Source organism: Ciona robusta, chromosome 9 (genome assembly GCF_009617815.1).
Source record: "Ciona robusta chromosome 9, ASM961781v2".
Lineage (NCBI taxonomy): Eukaryota > Metazoa > Chordata > Ascidiacea > Phlebobranchia > Cionidae > Ciona > Ciona robusta.
This window is the reverse complement of record NC_143243.1, coordinates 4,790,537-4,816,762: the sequence shown is the minus strand read 5'-3', so window position 1 is coordinate 4,816,762 and position 26,226 is coordinate 4,790,537. Positions and strand designations below refer to the sequence as shown.

The following is a 26,226-nucleotide window of genomic DNA, read 5'->3' as shown; positions in this document are numbered from 1 at the left end:
TTATTTATTGAAAATAAAATTATTTTTAGAATCATAACTTTTAATATTTTACATTCAGAAACAAAAATTTAAAAAAATAAAAATTCCTTTTCAATTTTAACAGAGAGGTTCAAGACGGACATACAATTTCCAAATGGCTGGAAATGCAAGGTCGTTTTTGTTCCGTAATTTGAAAGAAGGCAAAACATATGAGGGAAATGTAATTTCAAATAATCGCTACGGAAATTCTACTTCTTCGGACTTTTATTTTTCAACTCCATCGACAGTGAGTTTGTTTTGCTCTTTTTAAAGTTTATGTGCAGTACCATGTGTAACTCGGTCTATAATATATGAAAAATTAATCCTCTAACGAAGAAGTAATGGGTTCAAAGCTTGTTGCTGCTACCATTGTGGGCGAATGTGTCCTTGGGCAAGACACTTAACGGCAATTCTCCAACCCAGTGGTAACTAATAGGTTGTCCAAATTATCAGGCATACAAAAATAAATAATAATCATACATAAAGAAAGATAAATATTAACTTGTAAGCTGGCACAAGGTGTATGCTTTATCCTTGTGTGGTCAAAAAACAACAGTCGTTATAACACAGGTGTTCTGTTTCATGCTAGCTTAAGAGTTACCATGTATGTTACTTTGTGAATGATAGTTCTTTTCGGATTTATTATTTATATGTATGTCTGACAACTTAGATTTTAGTGACCACTGGGTTGAATCAATTGCCGTTAAGTGTCTTATCCAAGGACACATATGCCAATAATGGTAGCAGCGACGAGCCTTGAACCCAGTTGTCTCTGGCTTAAAGTCATGCATGATACCAACCACAGGGCATATATAATTTTTATTTTCCCCCTTATCTACACATACGCCCACAATGGTAGCAGCGACGAGCCTTGAACCAGTTTCCCCTGGGCCAAATGCATGCTTAACCAATTGTGCCACAATGCATTTAGATATGTTATGTATATTTTTATTAATTCCGCAGAATGCACCAAATCCACCAACAGCAGTCAATCTTATTGACTTGTCACCGCGTCGAATTTCTTTTAATGTTGATGGTCCTCGGGAAAATGTTCAACTCTATCGAATATATTACAAACCTGAGGGTACCAGTGATGCTGGTATGCAGGTATTTACTGTTTAATATTGTACGGGTCGTGTATTTACGCACACTTTTGTTTCTATTAGAAGTTTAACTTGATAATAATTAAACATAAATGGCTTGTTTGTCTGCTAGGTGTAGCGACCACGCTTATTTTTTGCGATTAAATGTAGATTTGTTTTTAACTATAAGCGGTTTTAACAACTGTTGTTTTGTCGCTATATCCTATTTTCGTTAAAAATATTTTTAAAGTTTCGCTACACTTCATAATATATATTTATCAGACGCTGTGGCAAAGTGGTTAGCACGCCTGCCTTTAACCCAGAGGTAATAGGTTCAAGGCTGGTCGCTGCTACCATTGTGGGTGTATGTGTCCTTGGGCAAGACACTTAACGGCAATTGCTCCAACCCAGTGGCCACTAATGGGGTTTCCAAATTATCAGCCACACATAAAAAAAGGAAAAAAATACAAAAAATAATCAACCACAAAGTAACATACTTGGTAAATCGTAAGCTGCCACAAAGTGTATTTGAAACAGAACACCGTGTTATAACGACTGTCATTTTCCGGCCACGCGAGCATAAAGCAAATTTCATTCACTTATTATTACACAGGTCATTGAAGGAAGAGATAACCCATTCACCATAACTGGATTAACTCCCAACACCCCATATATATTGAGATTAGTTGCTGTAAATGATGATGGAACATCTGAGCCTTTGAACACAGCAATAATAACACCCAAGGTACTTTTAACTTGAATTTTATGTTTTTTGCAATAAAATTTTTTTTTAAGTTTTATAATTTAATTTAAAAAAAGTTTGGGTTTTAGTTTTTTATTTTAATTTTTTACAAATTTTTTTACAACTATTCACTTGTTTTACGAGAGTTAAATGGTTGAATTTATTTTTGGGAGTTTTTTTTCTATAATGATCCAACCTTTGGGTCAATTATCTTTAAAGCGAACTCCCCATTGTAGGGTTGTGTCTTTACGCACACTTTTGTTTCTATTAAAAGACTGACTTGATAATAATTAAAAATAAATGGCTCGTTTGTCTGCTAGGTGTAGCGACCCCGCTTATTTTCTTCCAATTGAAACTAAATTAGTTTTTACTTGTAAGCGTGTTTTAACAACTGTTGTTTTGTTGCTATAACCTGTCTTTTCTTTTAAAAATTTATAAATCTTTGCCACCGTAATCGAAGAGACAAATAAAGTTATTATTATCTGGTATATATCTACTAATTCAAATACAACGTAATTTTACACCTTACCACAAAAAGAAAACGTAAACAAAGCCTAACTACAGTTATTTTTTTAATTTGAACTAAACTAATAAATCGATAAAACTGTTGCAGCAATTTTTTAGTCATTTTGATTTGTGTTTTTATATAATAGGAACCTCCGGCAAAACCAGTTTTGTTGCAAACAACAGAAGAAGCAAGACTTGCCACATTAAGAATAAGTGAAGGTGATGGTGTAGATTATTATGTCGTCACTTACAAAGCTGTTAGAAGTGGAAGTGAAATAATGGTTGGTAGTTTGCTTTAAATTTAGTAGGTCGGGGGAAGACGGGACACCTTTAGCACATAATATCCAAATATCCTGATCCATTTTTAAACAATTAACAACGGTCTATGGGAGTCGTGAGGATATGGTTTAATAAATCTTTGCATTTTCTTTGTTTACTACTAAATGGGATGAGAAAATAGAATGAAAAGGCGTCCCATTTCCCCCCAACCTGCTATATATGTAAATATGTTTTTAATTGTAAGCATAGAGATCTTAAATAGAAGTTTAACTTGAAAATAAATAAGCACAAATGGCTCGTTTGTCTGCTATGTGTAGTGACTAGCTTTTTTTTTCAAGTAAATTTAAATATGTTTTTAACTGTAAGCGTTTTTTAACAACTGTTGTTTTGTCACTATATTCTGTCTTTTCGATTAATATATTTCTAAGTCTTCGCTACCGTAATTGAAGAGACAACAAAGTTATTATTATTATTATTATAATTTAATTACAATTTTTTGGCGTTTTTTTTTACATGTAATTTAAAGTGTAATTTTTATTACAAAACTGGTGGTCTGTTTCATATAATAGTTTAATTTTCTTTTTAACACAGACACTGGAAAGTGTTGCAACGAATAATATAATTGAAGTTCCACTTGAACCTGACACTCAATATCAAGTTAATATTGTCGCTGTCAATGAAGCAGGTCAATCACCAAAGTTGCAAACATTCGTCGAAACACCTGCTGTAAGTATGAATTTTTTATTTGTAGATAGATTGAATGAATGAATGTAACTTGCTTTATCCTTGCCTGGTGGGAAGGACAGTCGTTATAACACGGTTGTTCTGTTTCATACACCTCGTGCCAGCTTAAGAGTTGTTAATTTGTAGGTGATTTTTTTTTTCAATTTCTTTATTTTTAAATGTGTGGCTAATAATTTGAACAAGCCAGCGTACGAGTTACCGTGTATGTTACTTTGTGGGTGATTATTATTTTTTTAGTTTGCAATTCAATATTATATTAATATTTATTCTTGTCTTTACACATTTAAATATCTATATTCATATACAAATTTTAAATTTTTCGTTTTTATGCTATTGTTTGAATTTTCAAATAGTGAATTTTTTGTTAGTGTCATTTTTTTAAAATTTTTTTCGAATTTTTTAAAATCAGAATTTTGGTAAGTATGTTGATATAATGTATTTTTCTTAGGAACAAATTCCACCAGCGCGCCCTACTCGTTTTGATGAGATTACTCCAACATGGTACTCTGCTAATCTTACTTGGTCAGGCTCATTATTTGCAGTTCAATATTATGTTTTCGAATATCAATCGGATGAAGACATTTTCCCTTTGGTTTGTACTTGTTAATATTTATTTTTTTTCATTTCCAGAAAATATCTCGCTGACTGACTTTTTGAAGTTTCTTTTTTCCTATTTAGGCTGTATTTAACAAATGACAATTACACTTGAAAAATCAATAAAAAAAAAAAAAAATCAACGAAATAAAAAAAAATCAATTAAGGACACTCTCAAAAACATTATTAAAATTTGTCATATTTGGCTGTAAAATAACACTCAATAAAAGCGAAAAAAAGGCTAATACACTTGTGTTAATGTTTATTAACTAGTAGAAAAAACTACCAGTTGTTGTATTTTTTTTTGTAACAGCCACTAATTTTTAAACTTTTCAATTTTAAACTTCTTATCAATATTCTGTTTAATGAATGTCAATGTAGTGTTGCTAATAATTCCCATTTTTTATATATAGCAGGGTAGGAAAAGATGGGACAACTTCAGCACATAATATACAAATATCCTGATCGAGTTTTAAACAATTAACAACTGTCTATGGGAGCTGTAGGGATACGGTTTTATAATTCTTTGAATGTTATTTGTTTACTACCAATTGGTACGAGAAAATAGAATGAAACGGTGTCCTATCTTCCCCATCCTACTATATTTAGTTTAAAAATACCCTATAATCAGAGACAGATACAACACTGGATACTGTCTGAAATTTAAAAATAAAATAAAATAAATAAATGTAACAAATAATTTTCAGAAATTAAACACAACGGGACCACGCCAGTCAATATTCGTTGATGGTTTATCTCCAGATACAAAATATCGAGTCTCTGTGAAAGCAGTTGGAGAGGGTGGTCATTCACCTTTTCTAGTCGATTATTTTTACACCCTGGTAAGTTGATAATCAAGAAATATTTTGCAGTCAATGAAATTACAAAAAAACTTAACTGTGTTTTTTAAAAAATTTAATTTTAAAAGCAATTTAAAAAAAATATTTTGCAGTTAATAAAAATACTAAACGTTGTTTTTGAAACATTTTAAAATTAAAGGCACAATGTGGTGATCATTCCTATTTTCTAGTTGATTAATTTTACACTCTGGTATGTAAAACAAGAAAAACTTTGAAAAAAGACAGGATATAGCGACAAAACAACAATTGTTAAAACACACTTACAGATATAAACATATTTACATTTAATTAGAAAAAAATAATAATGGTTGCTACACCTAGGAACAAACAAGCCATTTATGTTTAAATTTTTTATAAGTTAATTTTTATATAGACGTCTCCTCAAAGAACAAACTTAACTGTGTTGGATAAACTGCCGGGTGAAGTAACATTTCAAATTGACAACTTATCTGACGATGACGTGGAATATTTCATTGTTCAATATCAGAAGGAAGACTCTGATGAAGTAAGATTGCCAAAAAATGTTTACGCTTGTCTGTATTTTAAACTTCTTTTGTGTGCTATACATATTGTTTTAGGTAATAAAACAGATTTTTTTCTGAAAAAAAAACAAAAAAAATTTCTTGCAAAAAAAATAGTTTTTTGTGTGTGCGTATTTTTGAGTTAATGGAACATATTTTTTTTTTAATTTTAATTTTTTTTGAAAAAAAAAAACAAAAATATTTTTTTTGTGTGCTAAGAATTCATATATTTTTCAGGTAATAGAACGCACATTTACAGAAGAAGAAATTCATTTGGACAACTTAACACCAGGATCCACATACAGAGTAACTCTCATTGCTGTGATCGATGGTACACGTAAAGAATTAACACAAACTGAAATTACCACCCCATTCGAGGTATAATAATAATAATAATAATAACTTTTTTGTCACTTCGATCACGGTAGCGAAGGTTTAGAAATGTTTTAAACAAAAAGACAGGATATACCGACAAAACAACAGTTGTTAAAACACGCTTACAGTTAAAAACTTAGTTACATTTGTTTTAAAGAAAACAAGTGTGGTTGCTACATCTAGAAGGAAAATTATAAATCAAAACATAACAATTTAGATTTATCTCTTAGAAAACGATAGCGAAGGTTAGGTTAGTTTAGGAACAAAGAAAAGGGAATCAACAGCAAAACAACAGTTGTTAAAAGTTAAAACACGCTACGAATAAAAAGCGTGGAAAAACGTCTAAATTAAAAAAGTGGCTGTTGCACTCAAGACCCTAAACTATATCTTTTGTTTGTACTAAAAAAAATATCTTGAACTAAAAACAAGTGTTTAAAGCTTAAAGGAAAAGCATAAATTTTTACACTAATTTATTTTAGCCCGAACCAAATCTTCCTTCAACTGTTGACAATCTTCGCGTCACTTCACTTTCGCCAACCCGTGTGAAAATAACAGCCGAGGGACCGCGAGATAATATTGCGCAATACAATGTGCGATATGCACCTGCTGATGGAACGGAACCTGAAACTGTAAGTTCCATATTTCTTTGGGTTACTTAACTTTTAAAGGCTTGTCGCTGCTACTGTTGTAACGTGTCCTTGGGCACGACACAACAATTACTTGAAACCACTGACCACTAATGGGTTGTCCAAATTATCAGTCACTTGCAAAGAAAAATTCCCCAAAAATAATCACCCACAAAGTAACATACTCGGTAACTCGTAACCTGGCACGAGGTGTATAAAACAGAACACCGTGTTTAACAACTGTCGTTTTTCAGCGCGAGGATAAAGTAAGTTACATTCATCATTTCATGGGGCTTCCTTTTCCCAAGCACGTTACTTTTGGATTCATAATGTTGAATGAATGTAATTTACTTTATGTAACTTTTATTTATTTCTGTTGTTACAATATAATACAGGTTATATAGTGACACAACAGTCATTTTTCTTTGAGGTTGCAAAACTTGTATTTATCAAAATTTTTCAATTATTGAAAGGGGTGGCATTATACTGAATGAATGAATGAATGAATGTAACTTACTTAGCTGACACAAGGTGTATGAAAGAGAACACTCGTGTTATAACGACTATCGTTTCCCGGCCATGAAGATAAAGTAAGTTACATTCATTCATTTATTTGACCTTGTCAGTCCCAAAAGTGAGTGCTCACAAAAGTGAAGCCCTTTTTCCGACTCATAATAAGATCATATTCACCAGAGCTTTTACACACGTGGGTCTTCTCCTGTGATAACATTGTCACGCCTTAACCCAGCCACCAGGTATCGAGTTACTGTTAGTTCAGTATACGATGGACTTCAGTCATCTCCTGTTACAGTGGAATTTACAACTAAAAAGGCAAGAATATTATAAATATATATATAGTAGTTTGGGGTGGGATGAAACACCTTTTCATTCCATTTTCTTGTTCCATTTGGTAGTGAACAAAGAACATTGGAAGAATTTTAAAGCCTTATCCTCACGAATTCCATAGACTGTTGTTAATTGTTTAAAACAGGATCAGGGTATTTGAATATTATGTTCTAAAGGTGTCCCATCTTACCCCACAGTACTATATTATACCTTAACAATAAATAGGCATAATATAGTATCTGTACATTATTTAACTTTAGTTTAATTATACACGCGTGTATGCTCCAGCACTTTAAGGCTGACATTAAACAGAATAAGTCTAGTACCCCTTTTATGTAGACCAATTCATCTGTGAAAAATCAACATTTCAACCATTACAATATAATAACTTTATTTGCCTCTTCGATTACGGTATCGAAGATTTAGAAATATTTTGAACGAAAATACAGAATATAGCAACAAAACAACAGTTGTTAAAACATGCTTACAGTTAAAAACATATTTATATTTAATTGGAAGAAAACAAGCGTGGTCGGTACACCTAGCAGACAAACGAACCATTTATGTTTAATTATTATCAAGTTTAACTTATAATAGAAACAAAAGTGTGCGTAAAGATATTTAAAGTCTCTGACCAGATAAACCTAATTTTCAGGTCCAAGAAATCACTCCGACCAATTTACGAGTCTCAAATGTTGAAGATGACGATGTAACTTTAGAATGGAATCCTCCCGTTGACGTTTCCCTTGTTCGAAGATATATTGTACAGTATAAAGATGGTTCTATACCGAAAAACCCATACAGAGTATGTTTTTATTAATATTTATTATGTTTATACACACAAATAATCATTTTTACATTTTAAATGAATGAATGTGTCTTATCCTCACATGGCCGGAAAACGACAGTCGTTATAACATGTGTGTTCTATTACATACGCCTCGTGCCAGCTTATAAGGTACCACGCATGTAACTTACTTATCCTCGCATGATGTGGCAACCACTGTCCTTATAAACATGGTGTTCTGTTTCATACACCTCGTGACAGCTTTCGATTTACCATGTATGTTATTTTGTAAGTGATTGTTTTTTTTCATGTTTTATGTGTGGCTGATAATTTGGACAGCTCATTAGTGATCACTGGGTTGGAGGCAGGCGTGCTAACCACTTTGCCGTCGAGGGATTCAAATACTAATATTTGTTGATATTGTCCCCAACATTTTAGGTTAACTAGGAAATAGTAGTTAGATATTATGAGGTAATAGTTAGAAGTTGGTTAGCAACTCTGTCTCTAACCCAGAGGTAATGGGTTTAAGGCAAAGTTTTTCCAAAAAATAATCACCCACGAAGTTATATACTTGGTAACTCGTAAGCTGGCACGTGGTGTATGAAACAGAACATCTGTGTTATAACGGCTGTCGTTTTCGGGCATTCCGAAAAACTGTTGACTAAAATTGTTGTGTACTCAATTTAATACCATTATAATTTAATGTATTATTTTATATTTACAATTTAATGTCTTATTTTATGATTACAATTTAATGTCTTATTTTAATATACAGACACGTTACATACCGGTTTCCACACCATATATTACATTGGAAAACTTGACACCAGACACTCAATACTTTATTAAACTAAGATCCATTGGAAACAATAGAAGACCTTCAAGAGTTGCGAAACTAACTTTCCGAACGGTAATACAAAATCATTTTTTCTATCTGTTCTATGTGGGTGAGGTCCCGCAGCGTGGCACGCCATGGGTCCTACAATTTAGGCCAGGATTGGCCCATTACCCCAACACCCAGGGTGCTACGGTAGTAATTTTTCATTCTATGTAGTCGAGGTCCTGCCGCAAGGCACGCCATGTGTCCTAGGATTTAGGCCGGGATTGGCCCATTACCCCAACACCCAGGGTGTTATAGTAGTAATTTTTCATTCTATGTGGGTGAGGTCCTGTAGCGTGGCATGCCATGGGTCCTAGGATTTAGGCCACAATTGACCCATTACCCCAACTCCCAGGGTGCTACTGCATGGACCTCACCAGCTTAAGGAGCCTGTCGCTTCCTCTTAGGTAGGCGACAACGGCTAAAATACCACAGCATAGTAGACATATCAATGGTTATTTTCTAATATAAAATTTTAAATAGCTTTCTCCTACAACAACAACAACAACAACAACAACATCAACAATGGCGACAACAATGGCATCAACACGAAGAACAACAACCTCTGAGCCAACACCTCCTGTCGAGCCAATTCGTTTGCCCATAGAGCCAAATCCTAGGCCCATAGAGCCTACCCCCATGCCTATAGAGCCTACCCCTATGCCTATAGAGCATACCACCATGCCTATGTTAAGGACGACGCCAGTTTCTGCAACCCAGTTGACCGAGTCTTTGCTTGTACCTACTCCTATAAGATTACAAGTATTGCGCAGAGGGTTTACAGATGCTGAAATTGCATGGACCTCGCCAGGATCCAACATTGATGGTTTTCTTGTTGAATACGACACCACGTTCACGAGACACGGAGAACCTCAAGTAATAAAAATACATTATTAAACTAAATTATATTTTTGAGTAAGAGATTGGCGATGCTATTTAGGTGGAATATTTAATTTTTATTATGATATAGTAGGGTGGGGGAAGATGGAAAACCTTTTTATTCTATTTTCTTGTTCCATTATAAAACTGTATCCCCACGACTTCCATAACCCGCTCGTTGTTTAAAACAGGATCAGGTTATTTAAATATTTTGTGTTTAAGGTGGCCCTCTTTTCACAGTACTATAACTCAATTAAAAAGAACATGAAAGTAGATTCTTTTTTTGAGTAGGAGACGGACGATGCTATTTAGGCAAAAATTTTTTTTATGAATACTTAAATGTTTTAAAACGAAAAGGCAGAATATAACGACAAAACAACAGTTGTTAAAACCCACTTACAGTTAAAATATACATTTAATTAAAAGAAAATAAGCGTGGTCGCTACATCTAGCAGACAAACAAGCCATTTATGTTTAATTATTATCAAGCTAAACTTTTAATAGAAAGAAAAGTACTCAAAGAAATTTGTTTTTAAAAATAAAAGTGCGCAACAAAACTTTTAATAGAAATAAAAGTACGCAAAGAAATTTGTTTTTAAAAATAAAAGTGTGCAACGAAACTTTTAATAGAAATAAAAGTGCGCAAAGAAATTTGAAGTATTTTTCCATGCAGACCCAACAGCTGAGAGAAAATGTACGTAGAACTACATTGGAGGATCTTATACCTGGCACAGAATACCAAGTCAAGTTGTTTAGCAAAAGAGGTTCTTTGCAATCCAGGCCTTCCCTTGTAACATTCATGACAAAGGTGAATGGAAACTGTTGTTTGCACCTGTATTGTGAAAGTAATACAGCTTTTTTGGTCAGTTCAGTTTGCATGCAGCGTTTAAGTATGGCGCTGTAGCACAGTTGGTTAGGGCCTGCCTATTACACAGAGGTAATGGGTTTAAGGCTCTGTGCTGCTACCATCGTGGGTGTATGTGTTCTTGGGCAAGACAGTTAATGGCAATTGTTCTAATCTAGTGGTCACTAAAGGGTTGTCTAAAGTATTAGACACACCCAAAAAAAAAATTCAAAAAATTTTCACTTACAAAATAACATACTTGGTAACTCCTAAGCTGGCACGAGGTGTATGAAACAGAACACCTGTTTTATAACAACTGTTGTTTTATCAGCCACACATAAAAAAAGAAGTTTCTTGTAAAACAATCGCTTACAAAGTAACATACATGGTCACTCCTAAGCTGGCACGAGGTGTATGAAACAGAACACCCGTGTTTAACGACTGTCGTTTTCCAGCCATGCGAAGATAAAGCAAGTTCCATTCATTCATAAGTATAATATTTTTACTTCATTAAGATGACCTAAATGTTTCTTTTGAGGTAGTTTTGTATAATAACAATAACTTTAGTTGTCTCTTCGATTTTGGTAGCGAACTTTTAGAAATATTTTAAACAAAAAGACAGGGTATAAAAACGAAACAACAGTTGTTAAAACACAGGTGTTCTGTTTTATACACCTCGTACCAGCTTACGACTTACCATACTTTGTAAGTAATTGTTTTACAGGAAATTTCTTTTCTTTTTATGTGTGGCTGATGAAAGTTAAAAACATTTTATTATTTTAACAATAACTTTGCTTTACAGCTGGATGCGCCAAGTAATGTCCATGTCAGTCCTCAAAGCGATCGACTTATTATCTCATGGGTCAACCCAGATGGCCCAAGAGTGGGAACCCATTTTAAATACAGAAAGGTAAGCTGTGCATATTGCAGTTGACTGTGCTTCGTATATTAATGTAATTGATATAGTAGGGTGGGGGAAGATGGGGCAACTTTTGACTCTATTTTCTTTTCTCGTTTAGTAGTAAACAGAAAACATTCAAAGAATAAGAAACTATATCCTTACGACTCCCATAGACTGTTTTTAATTGTTTAAAATAAGATCAGGATATTATGTGCAAAATGTGTCCCATCTTCCCCCACCCTACTATATAACAATTTGTAACAGTTATGTATAACAATGTAAATGATATAACACTGTACATGGTAACTCGTAAGCTGGCACGAGGTGTATGAAATAGAACACACGTGTTATAACGACTTTCGTTTTCCGGCCACGCGAGAATAAAGTAAGTTACGTTTAACCGCTACAGTATAACCAACAGATAAAATCATTTATATTTATTTTTTTCAGCCAAACGGCCCCTGGCGTCAAGTGCGATTGGCACCGGATGTAACATCATATGCGATACCCATAAGAAGCATCCATGACACTTATGAAGTATCCATCACAGCTTTTGGCCGAACTATTGAGTCTTTGCCTAGGACGTTAACTGTTCATCCAAGATTAACTGAACCTGGTAAGGAAATATAATAAATGAATTAATGAAACTTTATCCTCGTTTGGCTTGAAAACGACAGTCGTTATAACACGGGGGTTTTGTTTCATACACCCCTTGCCAGCTTACGGGTTACCAAATATGTTACTTCGTGGGTGATTTTTTGAGGAGTGTGTATTTTATTTTATATGCATATGTCTGATAATTTTGACAACCCATTAGTGACCACTGGGTTGGAGCAATTGCTGTTAAGTGTCTGACAATTTTTAGTTTATGTGTGGCTGATAATTTGAACTCTAACTTTTTAAATTCAGATGACAGAACTTCCAAATCTCCCGTTGATATTACACAAGTTGAAGACACAAGTGCAACGTTAAGGTTCCATATGCCAAGTGAAAACGGTAAATTTTAAAATCATTTACATTTTTAATAAAATCTGTTGCTTGAATGACATGTATAGTAGGGTGGGGGGAGATGGGACACTTTTTCATTCTATTTTCCCGTTCCATTAGTAAACAAAGAACATTCAAAGAAATATCAAACCGAAACCTCACAAGTACCATAGACGGTTAATAATTGTTTAAAACACAATCAGGATATTTGGATATTAGGTGCTAAAGGTATCCCATCTTCCCCAATATGTAGTATTCTGTAAATTATTTTTTACAAAAAGTTATTTGGAATGGAATATTTACAATACGGTTCTCAACTATTTAAGGCAAGACATTGTTGTGTTCTTGGGTTTGTATTGAGACGCCAAGTTGTAGAATGAAACGCTGGAATAGCGAATGAAAACTAAGGCGAGCACACACGTATATATAGGGCAATTAATTGCGACATGCGACTACAATAATTACATAGCTACACACAAATAACTACATAGCTACACTATTAATAATGAATCACGCTGACTGCGGCACATTGCGCAGGGCAAATCACGTGACTAAGGCATGCAGGTGCGAACCACGCTGATTGCGCAGATCACGTGGCTACGGCATGCAAGTGCGCCTTTGTCGGGGGTGTGCCCGGAGGCGTGTCCACAACAGACATAAAAGTATGTCATAATACATTTTGATTTTAATATCTAATTGGAAGAACATGAATAAATGCAACTTACTTTATCCTCTCGTTGCCGGAAAACGACAGTCGTTATAACATGTGTGTTCCATTTCATACACCCCGTGTCAGCTTATGAGTTACCACGTATTTTATTTTGTGGGTGATTATTTTTTTTTTTTTTTTTATTTTTTTGATGTGTGGCTGATAATTTGTACAACCCATCACTCCATCAGTGACCACTGGTTTGAGGCAATTGCTGTTAGTGTCTTGCCCAAGGACACATACACCCACAACAGTAGCACCAACAAGCCTTGAACCCATTACCCCTGGTTAACTTAAAAAACATAAATGTTTATTTTCACAGGATTCACAGTTACATTGGAAGATGAAGACTCGCAACCAAGGACAATTAATTTGCCGCAATACGTGACTTATTATCAACTAGAACACCTGAAACCTTCTACCCAGTACACCATGTCCCTTGCAAATGGGGACTCCACAGTTGATGTAAACTTTTAATAATTTTACTATATTTTAGTACTGATACAGGGCTTAAAATTTACCTGTCAGTAACTTGCTTTATCCTCGCGTGGCCGGAAAACGATAGTCGTTAAACACAGGTGTTCTGTTTCATACACCCCATGCCAGCTTACGAGTTACCAAGTATGTTACTTCGTGGGTGATTTTTTGAGGTATTTTTTATGTATGGCTGATAATCTGGACAACCCATTAGTGACCATTGGGTTATAGCAATTGTCTTTAACTGTCTTGTTTAAGGACACATACACCCACAATGGTAGCAGCGACAAGCCTTGAACCTGTCTTTTCTGTTTAAAATATTTTTTAATCTTCGCTACCGCAATCGCAGAGACAAATAACGGTATTATTATTATAGATTGATTCTTTGCAATTTCTCACCAAACCAAGCCCCGCGACTGACTTTACCGCTCAAGAAATTTCTCCAAATGGTTTCACTCTAACATGGTCGCCCCCACAAGGTTCAATAAATGGTTACCGACTAAAATATCGGTAAGCATAAATATACGAAATTTAGTGTTAATGCAATTATATTAAGATCTTTTTTTTTGTTTCTAATAGAAGTTTAACTTTAAGTAAATAATTTTTTTTTGGATAATATGTAAACAAATAACTGTTTAGATATTCTGTAAGTAATTTATGTTAATAAAAACATACAACATATTACATGTAATAAATAAGTTTTTTGATATTTAGTAAATAAATACCTTTCGTTAACTTAATTTAATAAAAATATTTCATAAAACATATGTCTGCTAGGTGTAGCGACCACGCTTATTTTCTTTTAACTAAATGTAAATATGTTTTTAACTGTAAGCGTGTTTTAACAACTGTTGTTTTGTCGCTATATCCTGTCTTTTGATTTAAAATATTTCTAAATCTTCGCTACCGTAATCGAAGAGACAAATAAAGTTAATATATTATTATTATTATTGACAAGGCTGTTTAAATTGTTAGTTTTAAATCCTGGTTTGTATTTTAAAGACCCGTTTCCGGAAATGTTGACGGCGAATGGAACGAAGTGAGAATCCGTCCCTCTGATACAGAATACACGACAACTAACCTTATCCCATCAACCTTATACGATGTAACAATAACTCCAACTTATGCTAATCCAAATGCACAGTAAGTTTTAATAAAAACGTATACCTTGATTTATATAGTAGGGTGGGGAAAGATGGAACACCTTTTTGTTCGATCTTCTCGTTCCATTTGGTGGTAAACAAAGAACATTTAAAGAATTATAAAACCATATCCCCACAATTCTCATGGACCGTTGTTAATTGTTTAAAACTTGGTCAGGATTTTTGGATATTATGTGCTAAAGGTGTCCCATCTTTCCCCGCTCTACAATATATCTTGCTACTTTTAAAAAGTGAGTTTCATGAAAACTTATATCTTTTTTACATATAGTAGGGTGGGGGAAGATGGGACATCTTTAGCACATAATATCCCAATATCCTGATCGTGTTTTAAACAACTAACAACGGTCTATGGGAGTCGTGAGGATATAGTTTTATAATTCTTTGAATAATCTTTGTTTACTACCAAATGGGACAAGAAAATAGAATGAAAAAGTGTCCAATCTTCCCCACCCTACTATATAAAAAGTAAATTTTAAGGAAAACATATAACCTGCTTCATATAATGCCTTGTGTTGCAGTCGTTATTCGGAACTGGGAATCCCGTCAAGTATTCAAGTGACGACCATCCCATTAGAAGTATCAACCACACCAAGGACGTCACCAGCACCCCGTCCACCAAGCAACGTCGAATTTTCTCATGTCACTCCGGTGTCCGTCCATGCAAGTTGGACTCCATCACCAGATCGTGATCTTGATTTGTACAGGTATTTGATATTCTTCATTTGTGTAATTGAATGTAACTTACTTTATCCTTGCGTTGCTGAAAAACGACAGTCGTTACAACTTAGGTGTTCTGTTCCCATTAAGATAAAGTAGGTTACCTTCAGTTCAGTTTAATTCTTTAACCTTCATGTACTGTCTTATCTACTCTATTCCTTACTTCAATTATAATGATTGCTCTACCATGGACAAGATATTTAATCTGCAGATTTTCTAATCTAGAATCTATTCATTGTTTTATTTGATTTGGTTCCCCCCTCTAAACAATTTTGTTTATGTTTTTAATCATATACTCATGGTGCAGCGCCGTGGCGAAGTTGTTAGCGTGCCTGCCTCAAACCCAAAGGTAATGGGTTGAAGGCTCGTCGCTGCTACCAGTGTGGGCGTATGTGTCATTGGGCAAGATATTTAACAGTAATTGCTCCAACCCAGTGGTCACTAGTGGGTTGTCCAAATTATCAGCCACACATTAAAAAAGTAAAAAATTCCCTCCCCCCCAAAAAATAGTCACCCCTAAAGTAAAATACTTGGTAACTCGTAAGCTGGCATGAGGTGTATGAAACAGAACACCCGTGTTATAACGACTGTCGTTTTCCGGCCACGCGAGGATAAAATAAGTTACATTTACTAAACATATTCTTTCACTTGAACAGTGTCGTTCTGAAAGATGAAAATGGATCCACCGTTGTATCCGGCAATCTCCGTAATTCATTCGCGATTTTCCGAGATTTGACCCCCAGAAGCGTATACCATCTGTTTGTATATGCTGTAAGAAGAGACCTTCAAAGTGTGCCAGCAAATGCTTCAGTTTTTACAGGTCAGTATAAGTTTTTCGACTATCTGCCCTCTAACACATGTTTTCTCTTCACATTACCAACATTTTAGACTGTTTTGTTAAATTTTTTGTATGCAAATTTACATAGTATATAATAGTTAAAAAAGTGAATAATGTAGATTTTCAGGGTTTACACCTTTATCACAAAATATCCAAATATCTTGATCATGTTTACACAATTAACAACGGTCTACGGAAGTCGTGAGGATATGGTTTTATATCTCTTTAAATGTTCTTTGTTTACTACCAAAGGGACGAGGAAATAGAATGAAGACGTGTCCCATCTTCCCCCACCCTACTATACCTAGTAGAAGAAATCACAGAATTAATATTAAACATTTTTTTATAAAAGAACCCTGAGGATACGGTTTTATAATTCTATGAATGTTCTTTGTTCACTACCAAATGGGACAAGAAAATATAATAAAAAGGTGTCCCATTTTTCCCCACCCTACTATAACTGGTAGCAGAAATCACAAAATAAGTATTGACCGTTTTTTTTATAAGAGAGTCGTGAGGATACGATTTTATAATTCTATGAATGTTCTTTATTTACTACCAAATGGGACAAAAAATAGAAGGAAAAGGTGTCTCATCTTCCCCCACCCTACTATAACTGGTAGCAGAAATCACAAAATAAGTATTGACCGTTTTTTTATAAGAGAGTCGTGAGGATACGATTTTATAATTCTATGAATGTTCTTTATTTACTACCAAATGGGACAAAAAATAGAATGAAGAGGTGTCCCATCTGCCCCACCCTACTATACCTGGTAGCAGAAATCACAGAATTAATATTAAACATTTTTTTATAAGAGAACCCTGAGAATACGGTTTTATAATTCTATGAATGTTCTTTGTTCACTACCAAATGGGACAAAAAAATATAATAAAAAGGTGTCCCATTTCCCCCCCCCCTACTATAACTGGTAGCAGAAATCACAGAATTTAATATTGTTTAGGTCAAAATCACCCAGAGCGTGTTTACATTACAAACATTGACGATACTTCGTTTGACGTGGCTTGGGTTCCAGAAAGGCCAACCAATCCTTTATTATCTGGATATGAGGTTTCTGTGAAAAAACAAGATTCCAGCTCACCAGCTAAATCCAACTTTTTCCCATCTAATATCAACCAAGCGGTAAATATGTTCAAAAAGTAGTTTAAAATGCTTGCGTAGTTTTTGTTTCTTTTTAAAGTTTTTGTTTTTAAAAATAATAAAAAAATAAAGTTTAGTTTTTGTTTCTTTTTAAAGTTTTTGTTTCTTTTTTTCTTAAAAAAACTAAATTATAGTTTTTGTTCCTTTTTAAAGAAGTTTTAGCATTTTTTTCAAAGTGACTTTTTTAAGTTCAAACTTATTATTTATAGAAATATAAAAATCCCTCCAAAAAATATTCACCCACAAAGTAACATACTTGGTAACCCCTAAGCTGGCACGAGGTGTATGAAACAGAACACCCGTGTTTAACGACTTTCGTTTTTTAACCATGCAAGGTTAAAGTAAGTTACATTCATTCATTTTTATCAATTCTAAAGGTCATACAAGACTTGGAGCCAGGCACAATATACGAAGTCTTTGTTAAGTCAGTTATAAACCAAGTAGACACCGATGTAATAAACAAACAAGTTTCCACATTATTACCTGCACCTCGTAATCTGAGATTCGAAGATGTGACCGATAATTCGTTCTATGTAACATGGGACCATCCAAGTTTGCATATACGAGGTTAGGAACATTTTACTAACTGTATGTTACATTAGCATAGTGGTTAGCACGCCTGATTCTAACCTGTAGGTAATGAGTTCAAGGCTCTTCACTGCTATCTTTGTATGCGTATGTGTCCTTGAGCACAGAGAACACCTGTGTTTTAAAAACTGCCATTTTCCGAACACGCAAAGATAAGTTTATGTCATGTATAAAACCACATTATTATTAAGTTAACATGTTTGTCCAGCGCCGTAGCACAATTGGTTAGCACGCCTGCTTCTAATCCAGAGGTAATGGATTCAAGGCTCGACGCTGCTATCATTGTGGGTGTATGTGTTTTTGGGCAGGACACTTAGCGACAATTGCTCCAACGCAGCGGTCACTAATGGATTGTCTAAATTATCAGCTTTACATTAAAAAAATCTCCCAAAAATAACTACCCATAAAGTAACATACTTGGTAACTCGTAAGCTTGCTTAAGGTGTATAAAACAGAACACCTGTGTTTCACAACTGTCATTTCCCTGCCACGCGGGGATAAAAGTAAGTTACATTCATAGTTTTCCTACCAGGCAAAAATAATTATTTTTCCCTAAATTTATTTTCCCTTTTCTTTCAGATTATGTTGTTGAGTATCAACCAATTGACTCACCAGACAAGCTAAGGTTACAGGTTAACAACAACAACAGAATACAACTTCAAAACCTTCAACCTGATTCGGAATATTTGATATCTGTATATTCTCTTTATAATTATCGTCGCAGTTCGCCAGTAGTTGGAAGACAATCTACATCATCATTTTCTGACTTGGGTAATATAGTAGGGTAGGGGTAAGATGGGACATAATAGGGTGGGGGAATACGGGACACCTTTAGCACATAATATCCAAATATCCGGATGGTGTTTTAAACAATTAACAACGGTCTTTAGGAGTCGTGAGGATAAGGTTTCATATTTTTTAAATGTTCTCTGTTTACTATCAAATGGGTGGAGAAAATAAAATGAAAGTGTTGCTCATTTTCTATACCCGCTATATATTTTTAATAAATAAGTTGTCCCCAATCTATACATACACTTTAAAGATATTAACATATGCACCATTGTGCCAAAACTGTGGCAATGAATTCAATGGGGTGCTACATGCTACACATTTCAGAAATTTTCCAATATTTTAATGACTAAAAAAAATTAAAAAGTATCAAAAGGAAGTACAAAAATAAAATAAAATTATCAACAAAGGTTATTTCCCACAAAATAACATGCATGGTAACTCGTAAGCTTGCACGAGGTGTATGACAGTTTAACAGCTGGATATTTTTTAATGCAGTTTCCCCAGCAAATCTGCGTGTGGACAATGTAGATACAGATATTATGCGCGTTAATTGGGAGCCAAGTGAACATTTTACTTACACTGTTGTTGTCACCAACCCATACGGCCAGGTGCGTATGAATGAAAAAAATATTATTTTTTTTTTGTAATAATGTCGGCTTCTTGTATCTATTTGTATATTTTTTTAAATTTGTTCTAACATAAAAAAAAAATAAAAAAAAATTGTATAAAAGAATGAGTTAAGGGATAAAAATTAAGAATGTCAGCTTGTTATATCTATTTATATTTTTTTTAATTGTTCTAACATTGTTTAAAAAAAAATTTAAAAAAACGATTTAAAAGAAATAAAAAAATTCTTTTTTTTTGTGAAAAAGTGTCAGTTTTCTATATCTATAAATTTGTTTAAAAATTATTTTAACATTGAATAAAAAAAATGAGTTAAAAAAATTAAAATCAAGCCATTAAATTAATACTCAGAAGTTAAAATAAAGATTTTCAAAGTATATTTTATTCCATTATTATTATAATAATAATAACTTTATTTGTCTCTTCGATTACGGAAGGGAATAATTAGAAATATTTTAAACGAAAAGACAGGATATAGCGACGAAACAACAATTGTTAAAACACGCTTACAGAAAAAAACATATTTACATTTAATTGGAAGAAAAAAAATGCAGAGACTACACTGTACAGACACATGTATTTGTAAACTATGTATTTGTATGTGTTATTTACTAGGTTGTATCTCGACAAACATTCAACTCTTCGCGGAACTTCGTCGATGTAGATGATTTAGAGCCTGGTATCTTGTACAAGGTTCAATTACGAATTTTAACTCCAACGAATCGACTTGCTGGAACTGAGCAAGTGTTTCAACAGGTAGGGTTAATATAAAGAATAAAAAAATAAATATTAATACTAAATTGATGCTGCCGTGATATTAATGGTTTCGTTTTCAAGTTCCTGAATTATATTTTTATTTTGGTGGCCTCACAGGTGCTTCTTTTACAATAGAAAAACAGCAGGCTAATGATTTTCTGCGGCGATATCAAAAAAATTAAGGTTTAAGGATCTGTACATCAATTATAAATTCGACTTTAATTTTTCTCTAGCTTTATTACCGTGTTGTTTTTAATAGGCAATTTTTTATTGTTAAATATCATTATTTTTAACGTTATTATTTTTACACGCAACATATAGTAGGCTGTGGAAAGACGAGACACCGTTAGCACATAATATCCAAATATCCTGATCATGTTTTACACAATTAAGAACGGTCTATGAAAACACGGTCCTTATTCTTAGAATGTTCTTTGTTTATTACCAAATCGGGAGAAAAAATAGAAAGAAAAGATGTCCCGTCTTCCCTCCACCCTACTATACATTTTGTGTTTCAGACTAAACCAGAAGCTCCAAGAAATGTTGGCTTAGTTAGTTCCAATCCTCGAAGGATTGTAATGAATTGGAGACCAAACAGATTTCGTAATCCGGAAATATCTGGTAAAAACATTAGCAGCAACATAAATTTTTCTTTAAAATGTTTAATGTGATATATTTATCTGGAAAATATCGGGTAAAAAATTAAAACATAAATTTTTTCTCTTTAAAACATAAGCTGTAACATAAATTTTTCTCTTTAAAGCATAAGCTGTAACATAATTTTTTCTCTTTAAAACATAAGCTGTAACATAAATTTTTCTCTTTAAAACATAAGCTGTAACATAAATTTTTTCTCTTTAAAACATAAGCTGTAACATAATTTTTTCTCTTTAAAACATAAGCTGTAACATAAATTTGTCTAAACTTTTTTACACCTCTCCCCCCGATGCATCACTGCTTGGATTACCAAAATGCACACATGACATTAGGGACACTTGTATTCATTCAACTTTGTGCTATGTCTGACTACAGTTAATATTAGTATATTATAATTACTTTAATTGTCTCTGCGTTTACAGTAGCAAAGATTTAGAAATATTTTAATCGAAAAGACAGGATATAGCGACAAAACAACAGTTGTTAAAACACGCTTACAGTTAAAAACATATTTACATTTAATTTGAAGAAAATAAGCGTGGTCGCTACACCTAGCAGACAAACTAGCCATTTATGTTTAATTATTATCAAGTTAAACTTCTAATAGAGACAATAATATTTCTTTGTTCAAATTTTTCAGGTTACAAACTAACTTACGAAACCGATGATGAAGAAATTCCGCATGAAGTTGAATTAGGTCCGCGCCAGCATTCATACACCATAAACGATCTAAACCCATCAACTGTGTATCGCATTACTTTGCAATCCATTGTAAATGACACCTTAAGTGAACCAATCACTACAACAGTATTAACACAGCCAGGTAATTGCATTTACTTGATTCATTTTACATTTGTAAATAAGTCTAGATATAAAACGTGTCTTTGGGTAAGACACTTAACGGCAATCGTCCGGCGCCGTGGCATAGTGGTTAGCGCGCCTGCCTGTAACCAATAGGTAATGAGTTCAAGGCTCGACGTTGCTACCATTGTGGGCGATTGTGTTCTTGGGCAAGACACTTAACGACAATTGCTCCAACCCAGTGGTCACTAATGGGTTGTCCAAATTATCAGCCATACATAAAAAAATGAAAAAATCCAAAAAAATAATCACCTACAAAGTAACATACATGGTAACTCGTAAGCTTACACGAGGTGTTAAATCCGTGTGATAACGACTGTCGTTTTCCAGCCACGCGAGGATAAAGTAAGTTACATTCATTCATTCATTCATTCAATTGCTCCAACCCAGTGGTCACTAATGAGTTGTCTAAATTATCAGCCGTACATAAAAAATCCCTCCCCCCCCCCAAAAATAATCACCTACAAGGTAACATACATGGTAACTCGTAAGCTGGCACAGCGTGTATGAAACAGAACACCCGTGTTATAACGACATTCGTTTTCCAGCCACACGAGGTTAAAGTAAGTTACATTCATTCATTCAAAATACTATTAAACGTTTTACTTTTCTTTTAAATTTTTAAATGTAAATCTGGAAATAAAATACTATTAAATGTGTTTCCTTTCTTTTAAATTAATAAGTAAGTCTAAACGTAAACTGCAAGCGTTTTTTTAACAACTGTTGTTTTGTCGCTATATCCTGTCTTTTCTTTTAAAGTAGTTCTAAATCTTTGCTACCATAATTAAAGAGACAAATAAAGTTATTATTATTATTTTTGTAGAAGAAGCAACAGACAGAATGTTAACAACAACAACAACACCAAACACCAACGAAGCTTTACAAGGAGGCATCCGAACTCGTAAACTGAACGATGGGAATTATAGCATTGGCTGGAGATCTGTTTCTGGTCCTGTGGAATATTACCGCGTTATATATGTTCGGAGATCAGGTTCAAATGCTACCCAGGTAAGTAAATAAACCAACAGAATACATGAAATTTATTTCGTCTTTTCGGTGACGATAACAAAGAACAAGAGAATTTATAAAAGCGAAAAGACGGGTAGTAACGGTAAAACAACAGTTGTTAAAACACGCTTGTTGATAAAAAGAAAAGAAATAATGTTTAGGATAAAATGCAGGACCGTTACACCCTACAGACAAAACAGATATATTTTTACATGGTTTTGGATAGTTTTAAACTTTATGTGATTGTTTTTAACCTGCCTGATAAAGAAATTTTATCTTGTCTGATATAGTTTTTCATCTGGTAAGAAAATGTTTTTTTTAATATATAGTAAAGAGGGGAAGTTGGGACACCTTTAGCACATAATATCTAAATATCAGATTCGTTTAAAACAATTCAAAACAGTCTATGGAAGTTTTGAGGGTATCGGTTTAGAATTCTTTTTCTTTGTTTACTACCAAACGTAACAAATTTTCTTTGTTTACTACCAAATGGGAAGAGAAAGTATAATGAAAAGGTATACCATCTTCCCCCACCCTACTGTATTATTTACATTGAATTCTAAGTTCTTAACTTTATGTGATTGTTTTACCCGTCTGATAGAGTGAAAATAGTCTGAAAGTCTAAAAATTTTTTTTATACAAATATTTTTGTCGTTTTCGTTGTAAGTGGTAAATAAACTAAATAAAACTTTTTTTATATATTTTTGTTATTGTTTCAGTTAATTAAACTCATATTTAAATATAAATAGTTTTAATCTTAAAAACTTTTCTGTTTTTCTTGTTTTTAGTTATCTGTTCCAGCGCATGTGAATGAAATTCAGTTAAATAAACTGATACCTGGCCAGGAATATGATATTTCTATTATTGCTGTATATCCAAACCAAGAAGTTAACATTGGCAACATTGCTGTTACAAGTAAGTTGTCAGTATTTTAACAGTTTTGTTGTTTTCTAATTTTTTATTAATAATAATAATAATATTTTAATGTATTTGTTTTTTTTTGTGGGTGAAGTATTTGCCAAGGACCTGGAATTCAGATTTGGCCCATTACCCCAACACCCAGTGATTTAGGCCAGATTTGGCCCATTACCCCAACACCCAGAGATTTAGCCCAGATTTGGCTCATTACTCCAACACCCAGGGATTTAGGCCAGACTTTGCCCATTACCCCAACACCCAGAATGCCTATTCAAGTCTTTCATATGACCATGCTCAACTTTGCGAGACCGCATCGCAGTCAGACACATATATTTTGCCATTTTTATCCTCATGTGCGTACGAGTTACCACACTTTTCAACTTTATGTACCATTTTTGCTTTAATATGGCTTAGAATTTGAACAACCCATTCGAGACCGCTGGGTTGGAGCAAACCCCTAGTATAGTATATTGTATATATTTTAAAACATTATTTGTTATCAGCATCAGGTAGTGACAATGTTGCCCCTGATTCAAGTCGAACTGCATTAATTGAATGGGACCAACAGCCGTTAACATTTTCTTCTTATCGAATAACTGCAACACCAGTAAGAGGTGGCCAGGTAAAAAAATGAATAAATGAATGAATGAATGTAACTTACTTTGTCCTCGCATGACTGGAAAACGACAGTCGTTAAACACTGGTGGTCACTAATGGATTATCCAAATTATCAACCAGACATAAAATAAATACCCCAATAATACGCATCCACAAAGTAACATACATGGTAACTCCAAAACTGGCACGAGGTGTATGAAACAGAACACCTGTGTTTAACAAGTGTTGTTTTCCGGCCACGCGTGGATAAAGTAAGTTACATTCATTTATTCATTCATTCACCGCACTAGAGTAAAACAATGCATTTATTCTTTAGACCCATACATGGAATATAAGGTCAAGTGAAACAAGTGCTCACTTATCAGATCTAGAACCTGGTACTTTATATCATATTGTGGTTGAAGGGTATTTAGATGGACAATATGTTACTGTGGCTGATATTGAGAAAACAACAGGTGAAATTTTATTAAGGATTATTTTTTTTCATTAATGTTTTTACTTAGTTTGGCTGTATTTAAACATAACTGCAATAGCAAACAAGAAACAAAAAATAAAAAATACAAGAAAAAGTCAGGTAAGCTTTTTGTTAATTTTCGTTATGTCAACATTTTTACGGTGTTGGTACAAAAACCTTGCAGTAATATAAATTACACTTCTTTGTAGGAACCACTTCCCCCCAAAAGAGACATGTTTTACTTTGTGTTTATTATCTGCTTTGCATATTTTTTTAAATATTGTAATCTGAATTATTAATATACAAAATCGTTTCGCCAGAAAAGCGGTATAAGAATTATATTACACCTGACAGTAACAGTTTATATAAGCAAGATTTGTTTTTAATTTTGCTAATAAACATTATTATTAATTACAATTTCCGCCAGTGGTCACTAATGGGCCGTCCAAATTACCATCCACCATAAAAAAAGACAAAATCCCTCTAAAAAATAATCACCCACAAAGTAACCTACATGGTAACTCAAAAGCTGGCACGAGGTGTATGAAACAGAAAACTCGTGTTTAATTCGGCCATGCAAGGATAAAGTAAGTTACATTAATTCATTCATTTATTATTAGATATCGATTCTCCCTCAAATCTTGAAGTTACAAAAATAAATACCAATCTCATTGGAATAGAATGGTCACCTCCTAATTCACAGATAAGTGGATACAGTCTTACTTACCAGCTAGGTAAGCTGCATTTCATTATTAAAGTAAAATTTATATTATATTAAAATAATTTATTACTTTGAAAGTGCTACATACCAGCGCTGTGGCAAAGTGGTTAGCGAGCCTGTCTTTAACTCAGAGGTAATGGGTTGAAGGCTCGCTGCTGCCATTGTGGGCGTATGTGTCCTTGGGCAACACTTAACGGCAATTGCTCCAACCCAGTAGTCACTACTAAGTTGTCCAAATTACCAGCTACACAAAGAAAAAATTTAAAAATGTACCCTAAAAAATAATCACCAACAAAGTAACATACAAGGTAACTCGTAAACTGACACAAGGTGTATAAAACAGAACACCAGTATTTTATGACTGTCATTTCCCAGCTCACAAAGATAAAGCAAGTTACATTACATTCATTTCTAAAATTTTATAATTTGTTAGATGGCAGAGGAACAGAAACAGCCTACATACCTCCGCCACGTGTAAGTGATGTTCGAAAAACCCTTCGAAGGCTACAACCTGGCCAACGATACGTGATTCGATTATATGCCCATCTAAACGACATGGAAAGTTTGCCTGCACAAGTTTGGGCAGAGACTTCAGTTCCCTCTCCACAAAGGTAATAATATTAATAATAATTTTATTTGTCTCTTCGATTACGGTAGCAAAGATTTAGAATTGTTTCAAATGAAAAGAGCTTTA

General features: G+C 33.7%; 1 protein-coding gene across 1 annotated transcript in view; it reads left to right on the top strand.

Moving 5' to 3' along the window:
* LOC149731428 (tenascin-X-like) overlaps positions 1-26,226 on the top strand; it is a 53,932-nt gene that overhangs the window by 19,219 nt on the left and 8,487 nt on the right. Inside the window, exons 28-63 of the mRNA XM_089884681.1 lie at positions 104-265; positions 982-1,125; positions 1,714-1,845; positions 2,496-2,630; positions 3,220-3,354; positions 3,821-3,964; positions 4,674-4,808; positions 5,200-5,331; positions 5,585-5,725; positions 6,202-6,351; positions 7,042-7,179; positions 7,850-7,999; positions 8,757-8,891; positions 9,345-9,737; positions 10,414-10,548; positions 11,387-11,494; positions 11,936-12,101; positions 12,395-12,481; positions 13,504-13,646; positions 14,035-14,168; positions 14,661-14,801; positions 15,340-15,525; positions 16,195-16,358; positions 17,339-17,517; positions 17,913-18,102; positions 18,703-18,894; positions 19,411-19,523; positions 20,155-20,295; positions 20,814-20,916; positions 21,593-21,775; positions 22,637-22,821; positions 23,610-23,736; positions 24,243-24,361; positions 24,674-24,812; positions 25,432-25,545; positions 25,966-26,143. Coding sequence (XP_089740807.1) covers positions 104-265; positions 982-1,125; positions 1,714-1,845; positions 2,496-2,630; positions 3,220-3,354; positions 3,821-3,964; positions 4,674-4,808; positions 5,200-5,331; positions 5,585-5,725; positions 6,202-6,351; positions 7,042-7,179; positions 7,850-7,999; positions 8,757-8,891; positions 9,345-9,737; positions 10,414-10,548; positions 11,387-11,494; positions 11,936-12,101; positions 12,395-12,481; positions 13,504-13,646; positions 14,035-14,168; positions 14,661-14,801; positions 15,340-15,525; positions 16,195-16,358; positions 17,339-17,517; positions 17,913-18,102; positions 18,703-18,894; positions 19,411-19,523; positions 20,155-20,295; positions 20,814-20,916; positions 21,593-21,775; positions 22,637-22,821; positions 23,610-23,736; positions 24,243-24,361; positions 24,674-24,812; positions 25,432-25,545; positions 25,966-26,143 — 5,453 coding nt within the window. The remainder of the gene's footprint in view (positions 1-103; positions 266-981; positions 1,126-1,713; positions 1,846-2,495; positions 2,631-3,219; positions 3,355-3,820; positions 3,965-4,673; positions 4,809-5,199; positions 5,332-5,584; positions 5,726-6,201; positions 6,352-7,041; positions 7,180-7,849; positions 8,000-8,756; positions 8,892-9,344; positions 9,738-10,413; positions 10,549-11,386; positions 11,495-11,935; positions 12,102-12,394; positions 12,482-13,503; positions 13,647-14,034; positions 14,169-14,660; positions 14,802-15,339; positions 15,526-16,194; positions 16,359-17,338; positions 17,518-17,912; positions 18,103-18,702; positions 18,895-19,410; positions 19,524-20,154; positions 20,296-20,813; positions 20,917-21,592; positions 21,776-22,636; positions 22,822-23,609; positions 23,737-24,242; positions 24,362-24,673; positions 24,813-25,431; positions 25,546-25,965; positions 26,144-26,226) is intronic.